Source organism: Pteropus alecto, unplaced genomic scaffold (genome assembly GCF_000325575.1).
Source record: "Pteropus alecto unplaced genomic scaffold, ASM32557v1 scaffold103, whole genome shotgun sequence".
In the NCBI taxonomy this organism is placed as follows: domain Eukaryota; kingdom Metazoa; phylum Chordata; class Mammalia; order Chiroptera; family Pteropodidae; genus Pteropus; species Pteropus alecto.
The window spans coordinates 12,738,147-12,756,748 of NW_006436288.1; the positions used below are offsets into that span (position 1 = coordinate 12,738,147).

The 18,602-nt window shown below is 36.0% G+C and overlaps 1 protein-coding gene across 1 annotated transcript in view; it reads right to left on the reverse strand.

The window, feature by feature from the left end:
- TMTC1 (transmembrane and tetratricopeptide repeat containing 1) overlaps nucleotides 1-18,602 on the reverse strand; it is a 241,662-nt gene that overhangs the window by 204,326 nt on the left and 18,734 nt on the right. Inside the window, exons 3-5 of the mRNA XM_025047422.1 lie at nucleotides 11,130-11,203; nucleotides 8,494-8,670; nucleotides 4,728-4,934 (exon numbers count right to left, since the gene is read on the reverse strand). Of these exons, the coding sequence (XP_024903190.1) occupies nucleotides 4,728-4,934; nucleotides 8,494-8,670; nucleotides 11,130-11,203 (458 nt within the window). The remainder of the gene's footprint in view (nucleotides 1-4,727; nucleotides 4,935-8,493; nucleotides 8,671-11,129; nucleotides 11,204-18,602) is intronic.

Consider the following 18,602-nt stretch of genomic DNA (forward strand, 5'->3'; position numbering starts at 1 on the left):
TTCAAATTCTCTATCCATTAAAGGGAATACTTTTCTGGTAAGCTCTATATTAGAGAAAGGCTATTATAAAGAAAGTTGGGAGCCCAACTTGGGTAAATCGACTCACCAAAAGAAAATTAAAGGCACATTAATGACTCTCTCCCCATAGACACAGTTCACAATTAAGAAGTCTGGTAACTCCGACACAGTTTAGTTTTGAAAGTAACTTGTTCATTTAATTGAAGGTGGTTTGTGTTTTTACCCTGGATTCATTATTGAGGTTTACCCTTGCACTAAATTTTAAGTAGGGGAAGGGATTTAACAATATGAACTCACAAACTTCACTTTTAAATGTTGGATAACTTTCTGCATAGACTTATGTTAACTTGACACCTCTTTCCTTTGGTCACTTCACTCTTGAAAGCAGCAGCTAAGTAAGATTGAAAATGATTATCTGAGATCAGTCAATGAGAGAGGAGTATAAAATGGTGGGGATGGGGTTGGCATAAGAGAACCTAGGTATTTATCAGTAATACAGGCTTTCAACACAGATTTTGCTCTGTCACCTCCAAATCTCACTTCACTAGGTCAATAAGTTTCTCTCAATGCAGATATGAGGTTGTTAATAATGATATGAAACACATTTACCCTACTCATAGGATCATAAATGTGGAATAAACATTCAAAATCCCACCTCAGGAGTTTAATCTTCACAGCATTTCTTACTTCAGGGAAAAGTAGTATAATGCAAGGTCTACAGAAAGAAAGCATCAAAGTAACACTTATAAGATCAGTTACCTATTCCATCAGGGAAAGTCAAAATATTTATGTGTCTCCCTAAGTCCCTTGACCTTAATTATCTCACAAATTCATTTTAGCACCAAATTGTTATCTGATCCTAAACATGTCTCAGTTTCTGGATTTGCATGCCAATATACAAGGTATTTACAAGAAAAATGTTTAAGACCCACTGAAGTAAAAAATCCAACGACTGTCTCACCCAGAAAGATAGAAAATGAGCCCATTTTAAGTGAAACTACCATGATCATCATCCAGCTAAGTTCCATGAGGGCAGAGCTTTGTTTACATCACTGCCAAAAATGGTGCCTGGACCACAGTAGGTGCTCAGTAAATAATGCTGAATAAATGATCCATGACAGACCCTGCAGGGCAGCAGAAAACGAAGAAACGAGCAAGAATTTGAGGCAAAAACTGTCTTCAGTGCTATTGGGATCACTGTTATTTAAATATTAAATCAATCAAGTATATATATAAAATGACTATGATATATAGGCATACCTACATATATGAGTTCTGAAGATAAAATTTCATGTAGAATTCACTGAGCTTTCTAATGTGAAAGGGAAAGTGTGTCCATGTGGGAATGAATTTGATATAATGAAGAGGGTGGGGGGAAGGAATGCTTACATAAAAAACATTTCTCACGTCACATGGAGTGAGTAAAAGGTAGTAGTAACTGAAATTTCATCTAATTCTAGAGTTTATAAACTAAGTCAGATTTTTCATTGTACTTCCTACCTATAAGCCAATCATCAAGTCACATAGAAAAACAGGCAATTAAATAAATGACTTGCAGTAGGATTTTTCCCTAGATTGGAATTTTTCCCTGCGTTTGGTAACTTCTGAAAACATTTTACCTGATGGTATTTAGCCAGTTTTTTGTCAGCCTAATGTCATTCACGCAATGCAAGTACATACTAGCAAACAGCCTTGAAGTTCAATCAAAAAAAAAAAAAAAAGAAAGAAATTCCCACACAAACTCATTTCCTTGCCACACACTGCTGGTTCACCATTTTCACAATGTGTCCTGGTGTTAGGAAACCCATACAAAAATAATAATATTCATAATATTAAACTACCAATAATAATGCTGCTGCATGCCATGCACTGAATGGCCACTGTGTACCAGGCACCTGACAACCAATATGAGAGTAAGGTGCTGCCATTACTATTACTTCTCCCTTTTGGAGATGAGAAAACAGACCCACATAAATAAAATAACTTGTCCAGGACCAAGTGAGCGAAGGAGCCAGGATTTAAACACTGTCTGCAGATATCTTAAGCAATAAGATAGCATCGGCTCTTTGAACTTTTTTTGCTTTACTTGATCACCTTCTACCAAAAGCACAATCATAGTTTTCAAAAACATTTTTTAATACAAATCAAATTTATACTCAAATATATGACATGTTTCCTCTCCAAAGAGGGAAAGTATATAACTTTTCTCTCCAAGGATGCATAATGGTCCTTTCTGCCCACAAACAGGTTAATTTAGTAAGAATCTGACCCAGTTATTTATGTCTATTGTCTATTAAGCAGTGGAAATATTATATAATGGTGGGCTACAGCATTCCCTCCCAACTCCACGCTCAGTGACATCACATTTGTAGCTTGAAATTGGCCATGACAGGAGAATTTGCACAGAAATTGGCAAACACTTCAAGTCAGGATTTCCTTTCTTTACAAGCCAGGTATTAAACATTTACCACCATACCACTGGTATTCATATTTTATTTTAACCCTTTATGCTACAGCATCTTTCATCTCTACTCACTACAAGTTATCTACATATATACATATGTCCATCACATTTAAAATAAAAATGGAAACAAAAACCTAAACCCCTCCAGTTAATATCCTTTCCCCCCATTCTTCATTGCCAAATTTACTAAAAATGTTCTATATGCTTAATTCCAACTCTTTCTTATAATCTCATTTATTTATTCATTTTACATATAGTTGAGCAACTATTCTTGATAAAAGGAATCAAGGACATAAAAATGTGAGCAAAAACAAACATGGCCCCTGCCATCGTGGAATTTACATTGCAGTCTGACTTCTGTTCCACCTTGAAAGTCTACAATGTTCTTTTAATGCTTTTTTCTTCCTCTTTTACCTCCTTAAAAACAATTTACATACAAATTTTCCAAATGTTTCATCTTATTTTCCTCCACAGCCTTCCAAAAAAAAAGTCAAGATTGCTTTAATGTTTTGACTATTTCTCTTTTTCCTCAGGAATTTCATGCATTACTGTTATTTTATCCTCCTCCTAATCCTCAGAAAACCCATGTCTCCCCCTCTTCCATATCAGTAACTGACACCACAGTCCACCCAACTGTTTAAGCCAGAAAACCAAAAATACTTGTTTCCTTCCTTTTCCTCAGTCACGCTCCAAATATCAGCAAGCTCTACTGAATTTATATCTAAAAGATATCCCAAATCTAATGCATCTCTCCATCCCAATCTCCATCACCTTGGCCAAGACTTTCTCTTTCATTCAGTCTGAATAAAAGCCTCTTAGCCTATCTCCTTGCTGTTATCTTGCTCTCTAACATCATGTACCATGAAGAATCCAGAGCGAGCATTTTAATGTAATCATTTCTCTCCACATTAAATAGCCTATCTCCCTGCTGTTATCTTGCTCTCCAACATCATGTACCATGAAGAATCCAGAGTGAGCATTTTAATGTAATCATTTCTCTCCACATTAAAAAAAAAAAAAAAAAAGCCTCCAAAATCTTTCCATACTACTTGGAATAAAATTGAAACTTGCTTCCATGGCTAACATGGCCCTTCATCTGGGCCCTGCCCACTTCCTGAGCTCATCCCGTCCAATCCCTACTTGCTCATTATGCCAACTCTGTCCAGATCTTTATAAATTTTTGCAGGGCTAGCTCCTCTTCTCATTCAGGAGGATTCGGGAGGCTTTCTCTGACCAATCAATGCAAATTTTCCCTGGCCAGGTCGCTCTGTCACTTTCCACCACATTGGTCATTCATTGTTGGTTATTCAGTATCTATCTTCCTCCATCAGAAAGGAAGCTATGCAAGAGCAAAGACCTTGTCTTTCTTATTCATCAGGATGTCTCTGGTAGCTAGAACAGTGCCTAGCACATGGTAGACACTCAATAGATATTTGTTGATGAAAAAATGAATAGAATAAGATTTAAAAAAAAAAAACAGTAAAAGGGAGGAATAATGAGAAACAAAGAACCTGAGAAGAGGAATTTTTCTGGAACTGCATGGAAAAATAAGAACAGCAATCTGAAGTGGTAAAGTGCTAATGTTATAAATCAAATTTCCGTCTTTATTAAATTCTGACTTGCCCATGGCTTTGTCTATTTTAGAGGCAACCTAATTTAGTGAAAACCTGTTCTGATAAATGTATCTTAATTTTCGTGGCTAGGTCAAAATATTTTTAAAAAGAAAGAAAAACCTTAAAATTTAAAGATTTTCCTACATCCTCAAAAACATTTCTGAGAGACAGAGTCCCCTGGGCTTCCTCCCATACTTGTGCTGTAATAAATTCCTATCACACACACAGAGCAGGAAAAGATAGAGAAAGGGGAAGGTAGAGTGCTCTCCTCCCCCAGAAAACCAAGAGCGCTGATTTTCCAATGCCCTGTTCTTCCATCAGGGAAGCAAGAAAACCTTAATTGAAGCTTCACAGACCCAGACCTCACACTCTGCTTCCAAGTAACAGCGAATAGCAGGGCTATTTGTGAATAGCAATAGCTACTCCTTTCTTATCTAATCTAATACAGGAAAGAAAAGGAAGAAGAGAAGGGAAGAAAGGAGGAACAAAGGGAAGGAAAGAAGGGAGAGAGAGAAACAAAGAGAGACGGGGTGGTCACATAGAATGGCCTCGGCGCTTCAGTTTTCCTGTCATGCCACATAGGTGATGCTGGATGGTGAAAACACTCGTGACCCAGGAGCCCAGCCCAGTACCTCATCAGGGACCACACAGCTCGAGGAGACACCGGGAATCCACTGCTCTTGGGCTGCGGTGGCAATGGGGAGTGGCAGCCACTCCAAGATCCTTTGTGAGGAAACCGTTGCTGCTTCCCATTCTCCCGAAGAGAGTGCGCTGGCAGTGAGGTGGGCTGGGGGCTCCCAGGCTGCGGTGGGCTGCACTGATGGACGACCCCATTGTTCCTAAGCAGAGTTGAACAGAATGACAAGGCTTGCAACAAGAAACAGCGATCCCCTGTCCCATCCCAAAGTCCTGCTCTTGGAAATAACCATTCTCAAGCCTTTCATCTACTGTTTCTGGTATGGATCAATGTATTTTTAAAATAACATAATTACAATATTTTTTTTTCAATTTTAGAACTTATCTTGACTTTCTAATATAGAAAACTAGGACTCAGTCCTTCTTACATGGTCACCAACACACACACACACACACACACGCACTCACACGCCCTCTCTTCACTCTCCATACTCCAAATATATGTGTCTCATAATGTTTAACTGAAGTGGTATTCAGTATTTAAATAATTATGATCTTGTAAAATACTGTTCATAGCTGACCCATCCAATGTACTCCGATTACATTTTTCTTTCATAAATCCTCAGAGATATAATTCATAGCCACTGGATAGCCCAAAGTTAAAAAGTCTAATCATATCAACAATAGTGAGAATGTGGAGCAAAAGGATTCTGAGACACTGCTACAATCATTTCAAGAGTTATGTCTCAGCATGTTACACAGTGAATATGTGACTATCTATGGTCCCAGAAACCCCATTCCTATAGTTAAATCCCAGAGAAACCCACATATATTTTCACAAGAAAATTCATTTCAGCATACTTTATAACAACAAAAATTGTGGAAATAATCTAAATTCCAAATCTAGAAAATTAAATAAATGAATTATGATAATTAAATGCTGTACATCAGTTAAAATAAATGAATTATAGCTAAATGTGTCAATAATGATGTATCTCAAAAGCCCTATGTTAAATTAAAAGAAAAGCAAGTGATACCATTTATACTGTTTCAAAATATGTTAAATGATACTATTTTGTATTTGCTGGTGTAGTATGACGAATACATATGAAGTAACAGCATAAAAATAATCATAGAAATGAAAAGTCCCAAATTCAAGATTGTGGTTACTTCTAGGGAGAGTGAGTGGTTAGGAAATGGGGTCAGAAAATGTCATTCTCTGAATGTTGGAAATTATATTCTAATTTTAAAAAACGAAAGAAAAATAATGTAACTTTCAGGAGCTCATCTTTCACTAAAAATGTTTCTTCTTAAAGGTGACATTAAATAAAAGATATCCCACTCCATTCGTGTGACTCAATCTTAAAATTTAGGAATAAATTGTTCTTTATGTAGGAAAGTACTTGCAACTTTTGTTTCTGTTCTTTCCTGCTGCCTGAATCATACGAGACCTCAAGAACAACCTAGTGACCATGTTTATTCTAAATTAGCAGATAAAGTGGGAGTGGATCCCTGTTTGCGCAAAACTCTGTAGGTGTTCATTATTTTGGGAGAAGGGGACACATTTCTGTGAGATTCTCAGCAAGGTCATGACCCCTGATACACTCAGAACCTCTGAGCTGGTCTCATGATACAAATGTGAGCCCACGACATGAGCAGCAGATGTTCTGGAAGGCTTCCAGTTCCCTGTCCTGTGCTCCTTCCATGGAGGAGGGGTGCTCAGAAGTAACCCTGTGACTCTGGAGTCACCGGGCAGGGGTCCTAATCCTGGCTCCACTCAGCATCAGGTGACTCTGGAAAGGTTACTTTCTGTGCCTTTTTCTCCTCTGTAAAATGAGGGTAACAATTATTGTGAGCATTAAGTGACTTTATACCTATAAATGGCCAGGCATTCCCGGTGCCTGTCACATGGCCAGAACTAAAAATATCATGAGCCAGGTCTCCCTGTTAGATGCTCTGGATTCTTTCTTAGCATTTTCACAGCTTTATCAGTTACTCATGTAATTGCTTATGTAATGTCTGTCCCCCCCAATATTGTGCATGCTCCTGAGGGAAGGAATCTTATCTCTTGTTCTTGGCCAAGTACAGAATGAGTATGTGTTGAATGGGTGGATAAAGGATAAAGGAAAGAATGATGTTTCCACTTATGCAGAGCTGCTGGTTGTGAAAGCTAAACGTTACAAAAAAAAAAAAAAGTACATGTTATAAGCTGTGCAACTTCTAAACTACATATCAGCAAAATCATTCCTTCCTTATTCCTTCTATAGAACTTCTAGCAGTATAGTATGATGAAGGTCAGGAAAGATTATTAAAGAAATAAAAGAGACTATTATCCCCTTTGAAAAAAGCCTGGCTCAACAGTAACTGAATGAAGAAGAACGGAGTGTAGGCAACGGTGGGCTGGGGAGTCCCAAGACCAAAGGAGACATGACTTCAATCATGAGGTTAAAATAGCCTGAGTGGGACCAAAGGACAGGGTCTACAGTCAGGTGTCACGTCCTTCTGCTGTCAGTGAGGCAAATCAGAAAGACACTAGGAAGCCGAGACAAAAAAGATGCAAGAAGAAAGTGAAAAAATGGGAAGCAAGAGGGGTTTATAGGTTGGTTGTTTTCCAAAAACAAAATAAATAAATAAGGTGAGCAATGCAATTACTCCCATCAGTTGAGAGGATGTAGAGAAAAAAGACACTCTCATATAAGCCAAGGGGAGGTCTTCTAGCTCATGGCTTTCTTGGCATGAGCTTGGGTCAGAATGATAACTGGATTCTTTCCCTTTACACGCCTGAGATTTACAGCGAGCCAACAGAGCACTAAACTCTATTTAAATGATCTCCAAGTACACCCAGGCAAGAAGGTGATCAGAATTTAATGATTAATCTCAGCTGGTTGCCACTCAATAATCTTGCTCTTGCCTTTATGTCAAGAAGTATAAAGAGGTAGGGCATAGAATAAAAAGGCAGGATTTTTTTAAAGATAAATTTCTTTCTCAGACAAGGTAGGAAAATAAATCAACCACATTTTTTAAAGTTCGATCAGGGCCTTATAATTACTGAAAAAATGGGGCCTGAATGTCAATTTGTGAGTTATCATGGGTTCGATAGGGGAAAAAAATTACAGCATGTGTTTGAACTTTTAATATGGCTTAGTTATTCTTATCATCTATAGTCCACATGAAAAAATGAATGTGCCTCACACTCACATTTTTTAAAATGAAAATGGGTTACTAAATAAACTTGTTCTTTAATTTGAATATGATGTGTGAGTATTCCTGTATGGTTTGGACTGGCCCGTTGTGGAATTCCAAAACGAGACTTAAGTAACAGTATCATCTGTAGAGTAAACAAGAGACTCCAACTTAGCAGTGCTCTTTGATGGATAACATTCATTTGAATGCAGAGATTCAAGGCAAGCTGTTAACAAGCCCGTTATCATTCGCAACCACTTCTCCCTGTGAATCAAGATTTCTCAGTAGTTTGCAACCAGAAAATACAGCTAATATAAACTTGCCAAAAGCATGGAACTTTTCAATTCCAAATTTGGGGCTCACAAAAACTTTTGGCCTCCACTGATTTTTCTTAAAGTGTGAAGAGTTTGAACATATATAATAGATTTATCTTAATGAAAGAAGCCTTGTTTATTATATTATGGTCTAAGGTCTAAGGTCAAGACGTTATCCTTTTTTAATGAAAGTTTGGAAACTACTGATTTAAATAATTTTTCTCTGCACATGCAATGCTTGACACCAAACATTCAAAGGACTCACAATTTCTCTTGCTTGTGAGATAAGGAAAAGAGATCATAAACCAAGCAGACTCCAAACACCGTGATGCCCGTCTCCTTCACCAGCATTGCGCAGGTCCCCAGGAACAAACTGAGCAGCAAGAAGAAGGGAGAAGCTGTGGGAGGAAAACACTCCCCAACACAACACTGGTCCACACTCCTGAAAAACAAGTCAAGATTCTTTTAATCTAAGAAAGGTGGGTCACCAAGAAATATCACCTTTTAACAACAATTTCGCTGTATTCTAAATGAAAATGGGCTACTAAATAAACTTGTTCTAACATCAATTTTATTTTATTCTAAGTAAGCAGGTGAGAAAAAATTTCTCAAAGAATAGAATTATTTAAAATTGCAAAGATGGAAAAAAGTAAATGCCTGAGACTAAATTTAATACTTGAATTGAAGTATATAAAAATTATAGCAAAATATGGCATATAACGAATGAACACTGAAAGCCATTTAAAATGCCACTGTAGAGATATATTTGGTGACATGGAGAGATGTTTAAATGAATATATTTTAAGTGAGTAATACAGGTTACTAAGCCATATGCATGAACTCCAGAGCCCGGTCTCCAGGATTCAAATCATAGCTCTACAATTAACGAACAGGGTAATAAATGGTAGCTTATTTTGCCCCTCTGTGCCCCTTATCCGTGCAATGGGATCACAGTGTTAAAGGGAGGATTCAATAAGTGACTTAATATATGTCAAGTGTTTATCATCATTATCATTATTATTTTAGTGAAGGTGTCTGATATGCTTTTATCCCCAAAACAATCAGTGGGGATATATGTATAAACACACCAAAACATAATCATCACTTCTCTTTGCGATGAAAATACAGATGCTTTAGTCTTTTTCTTTTCTTCTGGCTAATTCGTATTTTTAAATTTCTTTTCCATGAGGATGTATTAGGTAAAGTTTGTTTTTTCTCAGTATAATTTCCAGCAGGGATTTTCAAGAACCTTCCATCACTATAAAGCCTTTTTTCACTACACAGCGGAAGGAGCCCCACACCAAGAAACATCACTGTTTCTTCAGCAGGTGCCACACCCATCTGCACTTACTCTTGTGAAATAGAGGCCAATATTTCTGTATTTGTTACATCATCTTACCCTTACTGTTATGTCTTGGAACAAGTAAATAAAATTATATGCCAAACTTGAAGTAGATATGCATTCTTCTCCAAAGCTGGTCTATAGCTTAAATTGCTAAAAGTGAGAATGGTATGCAACAACAAAACCTCTAATACTATTATCATATAGATATGAATACACCGCAGGCCTAATCATGTTCCCAAATATATCAAACACACAGGAAAAACCTAAGAGAGCAAGTTTAAACTAAATTCTGCTCTAACACTAAACAGGAAACAATTGTTCGATCTAGGCTTCTATTTTTTAGCTTTTCACAACACCTTTTTATGTGACTAGCAATGCAGTGAAAGGTCACAAAGCCAAGACTAGAAAAAAAAAAATGGTACTAATAAGAGGCTCCACTCTTTAAACTTTATAAGAATTAATTAATTTCATTCTTGATCCAAGGTCTAAATTGGGTTTCCCAATTTCAGCACTATTGGCATTTTGGGGAAGATGGTTCTTTGTTGTAAGGGCTGCCCTACACATTGCAGGATCCTTGGCCTATCCAGTTTTGACAAGCAAAAATGTTTCCAGACATTGTCAAATGTCCCCTGGGGGGCACAAATTTGCTCCATATTGAGAACCACTGGTTTCGAACAGTGTTCCTCAGAGTAACCGGGCTTTGTAAGATTACAGGTCAATAAGCTGATCCAAAGATCAAGGTTCACAAATCTTTAACCAGGCAGCCCTCCACAAAGGAGGGCGACATGGTTCACTGGCCCCCTTTCTCTGGGCCATGCTCTGAGTCATCTGCCCTATTTACATTCTCTTTTCAACCTGCCCCTTTTCCATATGTCACAGTTCAGGTAAGAACCTGGTCGCATTGCAGAGGAGAGGGGCAACATAATGGGAAATTGTTTTATTGCTTTTCAGTCTCCCAAAGCAAGGAACTTCTGTATTTTGATGAAAGACTGGGTAAATTGGAAAACCATATTTAAGAAACACTATTTTCAATTCGGTCTTATCGTTTTAAGCTCTAAGCTACTTCAATGAGGACAAGAAAGAGGAAGAAACATTAGCACCAAACTGAAAAGAAAAGAATTAAACAAATCAAAGGCAAAAAAGAGAAGGGACTACATCCAATATATTTTGGCCCAGCGCTAAGATTCCAAATTTCATTCTCAGTAAGAAACTACAAGTAAGAAGCAAGAGCTTGCCTTCTTGGTAATGGAAATGCAGTTCCTATAAATGGCTCTGACATGGTTCAGAATGTGGCTGGAAAAGAGAACAGCCTAGCACTTGGTAAGGAGAGGGTTTCCTATCCCAGGGCTCCAGGAAGTTTTGAGCATTTCACTGCCAAGAAGCCTCCTCTCTCTGGCAGATGCTCAGTCTACACACACACACACACACACACATACACACACACACACACACACACACACACACAGAGAGAGAGAGAGAGAGAGAGAGAGAGAGAGCAGAAATTCCCAGGGGACAGCATGACCGTAGTCCCACAGGATATGCTTAGCTATACATACCTATTGTAGGAGAGAAAGGCCAACAGAAACAGCAGGCATGCTAACACATCAGCTCTGCCAACAATTCCGGCCACCTAGGATGTGTGAAAAAAATTGAAAAATAAAAACCTGAGAAAATTACTTTCAGAAAACTATTACAGAAACATATTTGACTTTAGATGAATGTAAGGTATAATAAAATAGAAAATACATAGTTCTTCAAATTCTGATACATGACAAACCATCTCTGGCTATCATGGATATATCTAACAATAATTATCTAACAGAAGGATAAAAAGAAGAAGAGGCAATATTTTCATGCTTAACTTCGTTTTTAACCTTCCTTCTATAGAAGGTTAATTTGCAGCATTAAAGTTTATTCATTTATTGGTTTATTCAAAAATATTTTTTGAGTACTAAGTGCCAAACACTGTGTTAGTCTTTGGGCACCAGAGTGCTAATGAAGCAGAGGATATTTACAGAGAAAATAAGTTGAGGAATCAATAATTTTGATAAGAATGGAATGAGTATGAAATTATGATTGGTATATGTGAGTATATGTGCATGTGTGTGTGTATTTCTAAGCTCTGTCACTGAGAGGGCCGAGAAGCAAAATACCCCAGTGGCAAAGAGCCATCTTGGCACTAACTCGAGCTATTTCTCCACTAAAGAGAACACAGATTCCAGGGCTGAGGCTGAGGAGATACAAGAGGAGCTTGGATCATCTTCTCATGTTAGAAAGTAAGAAAGTCCTCAAACACTGACAGGTACATGTCAAAAAGACATAGAGGCCAATGACAAATGGCTCCCACTGATCAAATATGAGACAATTTTAACTTCAAAATAAATAAGAACATTAATAAATTATAAACCATTGAAAAATCTGACATCCATCAATGCATACCGATAATAAATATATGAATGGATGGATGGATGGATGGATGGATGGATGGGTACATGTATAAGTGTATACATACATATAGTAAGAAGTGAATAGGAAAGAATGGAGAGCTCTTCTTTACATTAAAAAGTCAGTTGAATGTAGAGGGAGTAATGCAATTGGAAAATAGCCGTTTTGCTTCCATAAGAGTAAAGACTGGATTGAGTAAAAAACCTCACAAAATATCAATGGATGCTGAATCCATTGTGAAAGTTTGATGAAGTAAAAGATATTTTCAGGGCTTCAAAATATTTCTTCACTGATTACTTATTAGCTGGAAAAATAAAAAGAATAATTATATTATGGAGAAAATGTGTTACACTGCATTACATCTTGACTGGGAAATCGAACTTAACCTCACAAATAAAAGGCAAATGAATGTGGCATGCTTCTGCGTGTGATATCCTAAGAAGGTCACAACATCACTTATGTAGTATTTCAGCCAGGAATATATAAACTGAAATATAATCATGAGAAAACATAAGACAAACTCAAAATCAGAACATTGTATTAAAATATATAAATAAATATATTTTATATCAATAAAGTATAAAATGTAGTAATTCTATATTACTATTTCATAACATTAAAATCTTATTATGCTTCAATATTTTCTAATTTATATCATGATTTACTAATTATGTCACAACTCATTATAATCTATCATAATATTGCATATAGTATATTATTATATATTACAGGTATAATGTATTATACTTACATGATATTCTATATATGCATATATTTTTCCTTTACATTTATATACTTTTATATTTTACATATTTATTATGTATTTACATATAAGTTATATTATTTTATTTATATCAAATTTTAATAAACTATAAGTATAAATCATATATTATAAATTATATAATATGTAATATGCATCATATATTTATATCATATTTATGTTATAATTATATATGGCATATATTATACCATTATTGATTGCAATATCATAAAAAATCATATTAATAACATTTTATATTATGTATATTCTAATAAATTTTTAATTATATTTAAAACTATATATTACATTATAGAGAGATGTGAAGGCTGGTAACTGTTCCAAACTTAAGAAGACTAAAGAGAAATGATGACTAATGACCTTAGTTTTAGAATAAAACTAAATTATTAAGGTATAAATGGACATAAATTATGCGACCTGCTCTCAATGCTGCAGGAAAACAAAAAATTTTTTATATATTGAGGACGAAAGAGAAGAAAAATGATAAAACGAATGTGACAAAATTTTTTAAATTGATGAATTTGGATAAAGAGTATATGGTAATTATATTTTTTAAGTTTGCTATATTTTTAATGCGTTATTCAGAAAAAGGCCAAAATTGAAGAGGCATGGGAAACAGAGGGCTATTATTTTGCTAGTTAAAATGCATGTGCATTTCTCTTAACTTTTTGAAATCTAAGAAATAAAACTGTAAAGGAATAAAACAGGGTATGTTTCAACGAATGCTTCAAAGAGGTCAAAGGCCACATATGAGCTGACTCTTAAAGATAAGGAGAATTTCCACAAGAGGAATGAACAGTTTTAGCATTTCGGGCAGAGAAAACCGCATCATCCAAATCATACAAGGACCTGAAGTCCACGGCATATTAGAGAAACAATCAATGACTAATAGCAAAAACTAGTTTCCTGGGAAATACAGCTGTAAATATTCTCATATAATGAGCACACTTTGCAGTCATAAAGGAGAGGTGATGACACACTCATAGAGCTGGACCATGCCAAGCTTGAAGACAGACTCCTCTTGCCATGTGACTGAGACTCAATTTTGTTATCTTTAATTTGATATTTGGTTTTGTTATCTTTAAAATGAGTATACACCCCCTACATCATGTACTGTTGTAATTAATGAGATGATATGTATAAAGTGCCTGCTCAACACTGGTGCCCTTCTTTCTTCCTTTTTCCTGCAGAGAAAGGGGGTCAGACTCAGCACTGAGACAGGTTGTTATACGTGACTTATGGAAATTATCTTTTTACTTTAAGGATTACATATATGATGTTTAACTTATTAGATAATCTAATATCTATTAGTTAAAATAGAAATAAAAAGTAATTCAATTATATACTTACATATGGATAGCAAGTCACGCAAGAATAAAAATTTTAGTCCAGTCTACACCAAGAGAAACCTGGACATGGCCAGATAATTTCATTGGCAGTACAGAGTTGAAAGCCATTACCTAATGTGGCTGCTTAGACTATATACTCTTCATTGATCCATTAACCTATGAAGAGCCTGAGTGCCAAATCAGGAGGACTTCATGACTCAAGGGAAATAGGCAGTGACAATATGGTTGTCACTTCAGTGTTAAGGCCAAGCTCAGACTCATAGTCTATAAAGCAACGACTGCACACAGTTCACCTGTGAAGCTCAAATCTGCTTGTTCAGTCTACACCATTATCTCTATGAGCACTGAGCTCGGTACCAACTGCAAGGCCTCCTGAGGGTTAAACAGAGAGAAAAGCTAGCCAGCAACAAAGTCTTGGGATAAGGCCAGGCCTCTAGGCCCAGAGGAACACCCGTCATAGTACAACTGGTGTGTCCCACTCAGACAACAGCAAGACCTGCAAGCTCATATTGGGCACAGCAAGCTGGAATGAGGCAGTTACAAGCTAGGCAAGCATAACTAATGCATTAAAGAAGCCTGAAGCCCTGCTTCTCGAATTGCAGCCAGTTAGTGCTGCTCAGAAATAGCAGCAGCAGCAGAATGTGCCAGGTGGATGTGCCCAAATATAAAGAATGTAGTATCCCTTGGAGCAAAAGTTAAGAGGGGATGTTAAAATATTAGTGGCTAATACTGATAGACTACTGCCAATTTCAAACCACCAAGACTTCATCAAATACCTATTCTATTTCCCTATTGAGCTGGGGTCTCTGGGGCAAGGGAGTTAGATGTTTGTCAGCAACTACTATATGTTTAGACTAGCCATTCACTGCGATTCAATTAGTATCATGTTCAGTAACTGCATGTTTTATTCCAGTCGACAAACATTTTCCAAATGCCTCCTTATTGCCAGGTATTATGCCAGCTGGAGAGATATAACCTACCTCAAGGAGTTTAACATCTGGTAAGGAGTCAAAAGAGCATATTAATATTAATAATACAGAAAACTGCATGTATCATAAAAAGGAGCAATCATTGCCCTGGGAAGACTCAAGGGATTAATTTTGACTATAGGATCTGGGAAGGCTTCATGGAAAGGCCGGCCTCAATACACTGAAACTTAAAGGACGACAGACAAGGAGGGGGAATGTGAAGCCTGGGCCAGAGAGGGAATGCAGAAGAGTTCCAGGCAGAGGAAAGAGGTCTGAAAACATATGGGGTGTTTTTGGAAGGGAAGGCCTAAAGAGATGAGAGCACTGAGTAAATGAAAAGGGGGCGGGAGTGGGCAGTGGGAAGCTAAGATGGAACGTTAAGTTGGAGCCCCTTTGGCTTGATTCTGTGACAACGTCAGCTGAACAGTAGGGTATTAGGAAGTACAAAAGGACTTGCTCAAAAATAAATGAAATGGATAGCATGTATTTCTGCCTCATGCTGCAGGTTTCCATCTCCAAGGGGATAGTTGTAACCGCAGAACTGTATCTTTAAATATTCAAACAATGGAAAAACATCAGTGAATTGAGTAGAATTTAAATAATGTAACATTCAGATCTCTGAGCAAGCTTAACAGAATCACATGTGGATATTGCCAATTAAGGAATTAATTTGCTCCCAAAACGTATTACTTCTTAGGATAACACTCATAGGATTTATATAAAGTATACTATATGTATAGTTATTAATCATTTTATCTGCAAGGATGAGTTCTATTAGTGTCAGACAGAGCCAGGAACATACACTTAATACATGGCAACAGCTGAAGTCTGGGCTGACTGATTAGATCATTACCATTCTCTCCTATGTGCTCTTGTCCCAGCTCTGGAAACGTTGACCTTAACTTTCAACTCCATGTGTCAGCATTTCCTACTCTTGCTTTTGACTTAAGTGCATTCCTTCAGAACCAGTAATGTCTTTAGGATGATTAAGTTTTAATTCTCATAGGAGAATTACAATATTTTTCCCAATTTCTCTACTGATTTTTCTCATGATTCAGATTCAGAAAAACATATAAATTTCCCAAGAAATATACTGTCAAGAAACCCTTCCAAGAATTACAGGCCTTAAATGAAGAAAGGTCTGGGTCTACCTGATTCATTGCTATATGCCTGCACAGAGGACTACATTACAGTCTCACAAATATTTGTTGCAATATCGAGTAAATAAGTGAATGTGTTCCTGTCTACTTAAATTAAATTGGAAATATTTTTTCCCTTTGCTGGGATTCTTGTTTTATTACAACATATTATATTGTCTTCTATGTATTTTCGTGTAGGTGCTTTAGCTTTTCTAAGAGACCGTGAACCAATTGTAAGTAGGGAACCTGTTATCTACCCACATACCCCCTGGGCACCCAGCAGAATACCTGCAACAAGTAAGTACTCGTTAACTATTTGCTGATTACATAATGAATAAAGCAAATCCTTAATCATATCAAAATGTTTAACCTAAAACCCTTCCACTCCATAATTTAAATCTTCCATTCTTCCTGAGATAACTTATGTTCCCATTTTTGTTTTTGTTTAACAAAGGGGAGCTATATCCCTCATGAACTCTCCCCCCGCCACCACTATGGTTCATTTTATTTTTTTAAATAATTTATCACTATGTCTTCTATAAAGCACATCTTTTTTCTATTTCTCTGTCCTCCTCCTTAGAAACCTGGACTAATATCTATAATTAAAAAATAGTCTCTTGATTTTACTTCCTAGTATTGATTGTCAATGTAGGTTAAATTTCTTTGCCTCTTTTTTACCTCTCTCATCTCTTTGTGAATGCAAATTGTTTCTCTAACACTTTTCCCTAAATAAGTGTCCAACCCTTAGACTCCTTTACTGCTGTAACTGTGTTAGCATGGATTATTTTTTTATCAGTACAAAAGTTTGCTGAAACTCTTTTTGAAAGGCCGTTTTGCTAATAGAATTTTCCTTTTTTATTTAGAATTCAACCTAACTTTATCAGCTCTTGATCACACTACCAAAGGTTACCTGCATTTTATGTTCTCCCACTCTGCAAGGAGAGAATTAAGACTGTTTTTGTTCCATGCATTTGTTCTTTCCTGCAAAAATCTTCCCCAAGACATTCTTATCACAGATTTTCAACTGTACTTTAAAAATTATTTGTCAGAAATGTAACAGTGTCTATGGGCTTAGATTTTAAAACTGCCTTTGACCCAGCATCATATATTCTACATGGCTAGTAGTAGCCTTTTATTAGTATTTCTCTTCACATTACATCCAAAAAGAATATTAAAAACATGTATCTCTCTCATCTTTTAAAATTAATACCTAAAATTTTTCATCATAACTTTAAATACTTGAAAGAATCTACCCCCCTACGCACTGTAAATATTGACATTTTAAAATAAGGCTTGATGTTACTGTTTTAAATTTACCAAACGGAATCTGAAATGTACCATAGCAATTTGAAGCTCATCATTTACCATTTATACAACATGAACAAGATCTTCTTTAAATGGTAGACATTTACACCCTTTCCCCTGAACTCATATTTCCATTTTATTTCCCCCTCATCATTTCTTCTTAATGTATTATATACTTATGCTTCAAACTATTTTATTGCCTCTCTCTATAATATAATACATATATAATTACATTTATTTTTTTAAATTTCTTGTGACCATAAATTTCTGTTAATTTTTAAAATTTGTATTATTTTATTAGCATTAATGTGCAATTATTCAATTCATCATAAACAAATTAGAAAAAAACTGATAAATAATCATCAAATATAAAAATATATCTCTAAGTAACAGATATAGCAGCTTCCTTTTCAATAAATTTAGTGGTCTATGGTTGACTATTACCTTTGTTAGAATAAGAAAGCATGCAACACCAATTCTATTCCTAGCTTTCATCTTTATAGACTGTTCACAGAAACGAAAACAGAACTAGCCGTAATAGCTGTGACTTCATTCTTTGAACACAAAGAATGTGATCTATTATCTGCAAAATCATAGTGATCTATTATCTTACATATCATTTAATGACCTACCAGCTAACGATTCAATCAAGTCCTCCTTTAATTTGGTTGAAAGCAAATAATTTAAGCATACCCATCACTGGAGTTACCTGTCAACAGAGTCATTCACTTTCACAATCTCTTAGAAGTACAGGAAAAAGGCTTTACCAAGACTTTCCAAAAGAACTGTTACTTATACCACACAGCCTTTCACTTAAAGGCAACTTGTTCAGTCTAAGATCCTCAGAAAGAGCTGGGAAAATAATCTTTAATAATGTAATTTTTTAATAAAGTGAATTTTTTCTTAATCACTTCTAATAAATACAATTTTGTCAAAATGTTAGGTTTAAGATTTAGAAATTTGTTTGTGGAAAATGTCCATATTATAGCCTAACTGGCAAAACCAGTCCTTATTATCAAACCAAATAGCCAAATCAGACTTTTTG